Source organism: Neomonachus schauinslandi, chromosome 5 (assembly GCF_002201575.2).
Source record: "Neomonachus schauinslandi chromosome 5, ASM220157v2, whole genome shotgun sequence".
NCBI lineage: Eukaryota > Metazoa > Chordata > Mammalia > Carnivora > Phocidae > Neomonachus > Neomonachus schauinslandi.
In genome coordinates this window covers 60,487,063-60,493,870 of record NC_058407.1, presented here as the reverse complement: position 1 = coordinate 60,493,870, position 6,808 = coordinate 60,487,063, and the positions used below count along the sequence as shown (strand labels likewise).

Here is a 6,808-nt window from a genome sequence, read left to right as displayed (position 1 = left end):
CCAGCGCACGAGTCTGCGGGACTGCAGGCATTCTCCATGCTACGAAGGGAGAGAGAGAAAATGGGTCTTTATTTCGGGGCGGCCCCGCAGTACCCGGGAGTCGAAGGAGCGGGTGTCACGGGAAGGCAGCGGAGGGGGCCAGAGCGAGAGCCGCAGCCCTGACCGCCTCTACTCTTTGCCGCGGGCTTCGGAAGTTGGGCGCCAGTGTGGGGACAGGAAGGCGGAGCAGGGGCGGGGCTTGAACGCCTCACCCCGTCACGTGATGGGGCCATCATGGCGGCGGCCAGAGGCCTGCCCGGCTCCCGGAAGCAGGCTGTGAGGGGCGGGCGCGCTGCTGGAACCCAAACCCGAGCCCAAGCCGGAGGTAGAGCGGGCAGGGCAGCCGGGCGGCCTGGAGCCGGACGTGTCCGGGGCGTCCCCGCAGACCGGGACAGCAGGTGAGACGGGGTCTGGGCGAGGTGCGAGCAGGTGTGGCGGCACTAGGGCGCTGGGCTGGGGCTAGGGGGCGCAGGGGGTTGCCTATGACCTGGAGGAGCGGGAATCCGAGATGCACGCGCGTGACCCTGAAGCAACTCCGGAGGCCCGCGCGGGCGGGAGGGATGCCCTCGACAGATGGAAAGACTTTGAGGGCAAAAACGAGCTTCCCAGAGAGAATGGGAGGTGATACAAGTATGCAGAAGCTGTAGTGGAAGAGGACAGCACCCCTTTAACTTGTGGGGCTGGGATTATTGTATTAAAGGGACTCTCTCTTTGCTATGCCGGGCAAGGGTGGGGCGAATGCTCAATCTTCCCCCCTCTCCTCTTACCCCTCCCTGCCCCACAGTGTCCTAGGAGACCTGCTCTGGCGGTCCACTCCACCCACCCACCCAACTGGTCCCTCCAGTCTGAGCTCTAGGGGAGTGGAGTTGAGGGGTGGGGAAATGCAGTTGGCAGGGGGGAGGTTGGGTGGAGCTGTCTTCTGCTTCGACACCCAGCCCCTTGACAGTTGCTACCTGGGCAATGGATGTGATTCCGAACCCCCCTTCCTTCCCTAGGTCGTCCGGGGGCCCGCCATGCTGGTGACTGCCTATCTTGTTTTTGTGGTCCTCCTGGTCTCCTGCCTGGGGTTGGAACTGTCAAGATGCCGGGCTAAGCCCCCTGGAAGGGCCTGCAGCAACCCCTCCTTTGTTCGGTTTCAACTGGACTTCTATCAGGTCTACTTCCTGGCCCTGGCAGCTGACTGGCTCCAGGCCCCCTACCTCTATAAACTCTATCAGCATTACCACTTCCTGGAGGGTCAGATTGCCATTCTCTATGTCTGTGGCCTTGCCTCCACAGTCCTTTTTGGATTGGTGGCCTCCTCCCTTGTGGATTGGCTGGGCCGCAAGAAGTCTTGTGTCCTCTTCTCCCTCACTTACTCTCTATGCTGCTTAACCAAACTCTCTTGGGATTACTTTGTGCTGCTGGTGGGCCGAGCACTTGGTGGGCTGTCCACGGCCCTGCTGTTCTCGGCCTTCGAGGCCTGGTACATCCATGAACATGTGGAGCGTCATGACTTCCCTGCTGAGTGGATCCCAGCTACCTTTGCCCGAGCTGCCTTCTGGAACCACGTGCTGGCTGTAGCGGCAGGTGTGGCAGCTGAAGCTGTGGCCTGCTGGATGGGGCTGGGGCCTGTAGCGCCCTTTGTGGCTGCCATCCCTCTCTTGGCTCTGGCTGGGGCCTTGGCCCTTCATAACTGGGGAGAGAACTACGATCGGCAGCGTGCCTTTTCAAGGACTTGTGCTGGAGGCCTACGCTGCCTCCTGTCGGACCGCCGCGTGCTGCTGCTAGGCACCATACAAGCCCTGTTTGAGAGTGTCATCTTCATCTTTGTCTTCCTCTGGACGCCTGTGCTGGACCCACATGGGGCTCCACTGGGCATTGTCTTCTCCAGTTTCATGGCCGCCAGCCTGCTTGGCTCTTCCCTGTACCGCATCGCTACCTCCAAGAGGTACCACCTCCAGCCCATGCACCTACTCTCCCTTGCTGTCCTCATCGTTGTCTTCTCCCTTTTCATGTTGACTTTCTCCACCAGCCCAGGCCAGGAGAGTCCAGTGGAGTCCTTCATAGCCTTTCTACTTATCGAATTGGCCTGTGGGCTATACTTTCCCAGCATGAGCTTCCTGCGGAGAAAGGTGATCCCTGAGACAGAGCAAGCTGGTGTACTCAACTGGTTCCGGGTGCCCCTGCACTTACTGGCCTGCCTGGGGCTCCTAGTTCTCCATGACAGTGATCACAAAACGGGCACTCGGAACATGTTCAGCATCTGCTCTGCCGTCATGGTGTTGGCTCTGCTAGCGGTGGTGGGGCTCTTCACCGTGGTCAGGCACAATGCTGAGCTGCGGGTGCCCTCACCCACGGGGGAGCCCCATGCCCCTGAGCTCTAACCCTGTTCCAGGACAAAGGGCCTGGGAAGGACTCTTGAATCCCACCTCCCCAGGGTTGTACAGATCTCTCCATGACTGACTTTGCAACTGTCTGGGCCCTCAGCCTGTCCTGGGGCCCCTCCTGCCAGGGCTCTGGGTTGGGGAGCACATGGGGGTGATGGCTGGGAAAGAAGATGCCAAACGTTGCCTCTGTGTTACTCCCTCTCCCCTTTCCATTTAAAAATAAACACTTGTAATCGATCATTGATGTGATTCGCTCATCCTCACTTGCACCCACCTCGGTAGTTTCTGATGAGTGGGCACCTGGAGAGTTGGAGGATAGAGGTGGGCTCATCAGCAGAAGCCACTTGTATTTCTAGCCTCTCAAAGACTGTCTCCAGCTTAAACTGAGAGCTGTAGCATTGCCTCTTAGCAGAAATGGGTGGGAAATGCCTAGGTCTTCTATATCTTGTCACCCTGGGGACAGGTACCCTCTCTAGTTGCCCAGCAAGACCCTTGCTCCACATCCAGGGTGAGAGAGTCTCTGGAGCATGTGGGGTGAATGCCACTGAACAGAGATTCCAGGGGCTCGAGTTGCTTCTGTGACCACCGTGTGGGGCAAATCTGGGAACTTCCTGCAGAAACAAGCTTGCAGCTCAGCACATGTATGCTACCTGCCTTCTGCCCCTGTGGCAGAATGCTCCATTTGTCCAGCACCACCTGGGTCCACCCGGGCTTGTGTCCCGTATCCTTGCACGAAACCTAAGTGAAGGGCTGCCAGGAGGAGAAAACAGTGAATGGCTGAGGGACTGGGACACCTTGTCTGTACCTGACTCTTCCCCACCCAGCCTCAGTGAGGGTGTGGAAGCCATCAGGGCAGGAAACTGTACCAGTGGGAACACCAGTTCTGTGGGCCCCTCCCTGCCTCACATGATTTTATCTCCCTTTCCTCCTCCCACCAAAACTCGGGCTTCTCAGGGGAAGCAGAGCCAGCCTTAAGAAATGGGGGGTGGGGTAGATGAAGGGAGGGTAGGCTCAGGGGTATGTCCTGGAATTTGCTTGAGCTGGAGATGGGGGATCCACCCATTTTGGAAAGGATTGACGCTATTTCCCTGGGTCCCAGTCTACTTTCCAGACAGGAAGATGCAAGGTGTACCAGGACCTGCAAGTTCTGACCTGTGTGGAGAGATAACATCAGCTGGTGCTGCAGGAATGTAGTGTGGATGCGCTTCTGCAGGGGGAAACTGAGGGGGAGGGATGGATGGGGGTCTCAGGTCCCTCTTCAGTGAAGAAAAATAAAAGGTCCCCCACCCAGACTGCGGGGAATAGAGGTTGAGGTTAAGTACAGAAAAACAGATACCTTTTCCTTCCCCCATCTTGAGGCTAAGAGAGAGTCTTCTTGCAAAATTCCACTTCCTCTTTCTGCCCCGTTGAGCTGGACCTAGCTATATTTTATAGTTATTTGTAGACTTTCCATCTCTCTCTACCATAGTGTGGTCTCCTTGTGGATAGGAGCAAGTGTGTTTTATTTGCCTTTGTCTCCTCCATATATACACACAGTGGGTGCTCTGCCTGTGGCTGTGCTCAGTAAATATCTGGCGAGGAGACAGGCTAGCTCACACCTGGCTTTTCAAGTGCTGCCCATTTGGGAAGTCTGTTAGACTGGAGTCCAGAGCCTAGTTAGTGATTTGTTGTTTGGGACGACAGTAATTATTTACTAATGGAAGCATGAGGGGGCCCCACATTCCTAAGTGATAAGGAAATAGGAAGAAGAGACAGACTAATGAGGCTCCTTTAGTTTTGTCCCTGCTGAGCTTTCTCCAAAGGGGCTGGATAGAGTGGGGAGGGCTCTGTCTCCTCAGATGCACAGGGCGTTAAGAGCTCCAAGGCATCTTAGACACTGTCCATTCAGCCTTAAATATATTTTCATTAGGCATCCACTGTATGCCATGCAGTGTATTACTAGGTGCTGGTAAATTTCTTTTACAAAGAGCATGTAGCAAGTGAATGGCAAAGCCAAAGCTAAACTGTGCTTCTTGCTGCCTGCCTAGTGCCCCTTCTATGACAGGTACTGCCTGTGTCCCCTGGGTCTTTGCTGATCTGCCTTTTCCCCCTCTAGCCTTGCTCCCTCATCCCAAGCCCGGTCCTGGGAGAAGGGCAAGAGACTGGGAGTGTTTGGCCTCAGCCATCTGGTCCACTTTTCGGTATCTGCCCATAGGGGTCAAAGGAGAGATTGATTCTCCTGCCTGCAAAATACTGCTTATAATGCTCTGCTGAGAGGCCGTATAGGCAACTGGTTAAGAGCATGGAACTGGAGCCCAACTACCTGGGTTCAAATGTGTGCCTTAGTTTCCTCATCTGTAAAATAAGAATGATAATATAGTCTCTGCCCCCATAGGGCTCTTTGGAGGATTAAAAGCATTGTTGTATTTAAGTGCTTAGAACAGCACTTGGCCCACAGTGTAAGCACCACATAAGTGTTTGCTTTTATATTTTATTTTAAAATTTTTTCAATCCAGCTGAGCCTAACCAGATCTGGGTATGAGAATGAAGGGATGGAGCTATCATGGGGTATAGAACTTTCCAACGCATCCCAGTGGCTGGGTGATTCCCAGAAGTGTTTATCTTTGGTCCTGGCCCAGATAGAAGTATCAAGCTATTTGAGAGGCCCTCTACTCTGGGGTATATGAGCAGCTGAGTAGGGTGTCAGTATGTTCCACTTGAACTCATTTCCTCTTCCTCAAGTGGGAAGGTCAGCTTGGTGTCAGACTTGATACACACCACTATCTTTCACTAAGAGGCTCCTGATTTTCTGACTTCCCATCCAGCTGGACACATGATTATTTGATTTGGAACTTCTAAGTGATCCTGAGGAGAGCAGAAACATCCCAAGGAACCAGGATCCAATGGACGAGAAGGCAGGAGGATTGGGTCATGAGGACAGCACTGGGTTCTGAGGCCTGGAGAACTGTCTCTTCCTGGAAATTCAGTCCCTGCTCAGGAAGAGGAGGGGCTTTTCCCAGCTAATGGCCATGGCCCCTTGGCTAGTTCTAGGTTCTATTCCCCATCACTGTTCCCCTAATCCCAACCCTGTGGTTCTCTCTGTCCCTTTTATTATATTTTGCCACCACTTCCTCACAGAACCACAGAATAGAATTATAAAACAAAAATTTGTCATGCTTGGGATTAGATCTAATGTTACAAAATTACTTCGTGGGGTGCCTAGGTGGCTCAGTTGGTTAAGCGTCTGCCTTCGGCTCAGCTCATGATCCTGGGGTCCTGGAATCAAGTCCGTGTCGGGCTCCCCGCTCAGCAGGGAGTCTGCTTCTCCCTCTCCCTCTGCCACTCCCCCTGCTTGTGCTCTGCCTCGCTCTGTCAAATAAATAAAAATAAAATCTTATTAAAAAATACTTCTCGGGCGCCTGGGTGGCTCAGTTGGTTAAGCGACTGCCTTCGGCTCAGGTCATGATCCTGGAGTCCCGGGATCGAGTCCCACATCGGGCTCCCTGCTCAGCAGGGGGTCTGCTTCTCCCTCTGCCCTCTTCCCTTTTGTGCTGTCTCTCATTCTCTCTCTCTCAAATAAATAAATAAAATCTTTAAAAAAAAATTTTAAAAAAATTCTTCTCATTTGCTTTAAAGGTTTTTTTACAGTAAAGTTTATGAACTCACTGTAAAATGATCAAATGCAAATACAGAAATATATGTTTAATATAAACAACGTATATGATTTATATATAAAATGTAAAAAAACGACAGGCTCCCTTAATCTCACTCTTCGTATAGGCTCCCACTATTAAATGTTTGGAGTCTAATCCACAGACTTAATATTAGGGGTGTTTTTTTTGTTTTGCTAGTTTTGTTTTGTTTTAAGTAGACTCTATGTCCAACGTGGGCTCAAACTCATAATCCCAAGATCAAGAGTCCCATGCTATACCTACTGAGCCAGCCAGGTGCCCAGTTGGTTGTTTTGTTTTTGTTTTTAAATAAAAATTGAATCAGGGGCACCTGGGTGGTGCAGTCGGTCAAGTGTCTGACTCTTGGTTTCAGCTCAGGTCGTGATCTCAGGGTCGTGATATCAAGTCCTATGTTGGGCTCCACTCTCAGTGCTGAGTCTGCTTAAGACTCTACCTCTCCCTGGCCCCTCCCCACCATGTGCGCACTCTCTCTCTAAATCAATCTTTTTTTAAAAATTGAATCAAAGTGTTGAATCGTGCTCTTCTGCAACTTCTTTTTTATGTAACAGTATATCTCATTTTTTCTCTTTAAAACAGCTGAAATCCTCAGGAAGACTATACAGTCTTCATGTATCTCTGACATCTTTATATGTCAATACATACAAGACATGCTTTTTAATGGCTGCAAAGCACTGTTAGAGCCTTTGGAAAGCTTTTCAAGGCTATTCTATTTGAGGCCGGCAGAACCCC

At 52.2% G+C, this 6,808-nt stretch overlaps 1 protein-coding gene across 2 annotated transcripts; it reads left to right on the top strand.

Annotated features, from left to right (window-relative positions):
- The first annotated feature begins 250 nt into the window (after positions 1-250).
- On the top strand, positions 251-2,645 carry MFSD5 (major facilitator superfamily domain containing 5). 2 transcript variants are annotated; one of them, XM_021686765.1, is made up of 2 exons: positions 251-437; positions 1,035-2,645. In XM_021686765.1, exon 2 carries the CDS (start codon positions 1,053-1,055, stop codon positions 2,403-2,405), a length of 1,353 nt encoding a protein of 450 aa, XP_021542440.1. In that variant the 5' UTR covers positions 251-437; positions 1,035-1,052; the 3' UTR covers positions 2,406-2,645. The 2 variants fall into 2 exon arrangements, with proteins under 2 accessions (XP_021542440.1, XP_044770764.1); XM_044914829.1 differs by lacking the exon at positions 251-437 and adding an exon at positions 636-660.
- Positions 2,646-6,808: the final 4,163 nt, after the last annotated feature.

Excerpts from the sequence above, each read along its gene's own strand:
- MFSD5 (XM_021686765.1), top strand. The coding sequence starts at position 1,053 with ATGCTGGTGACTGCCTATCTTGTTTTTGTGGTCCTCCTGGTCTCCTGC.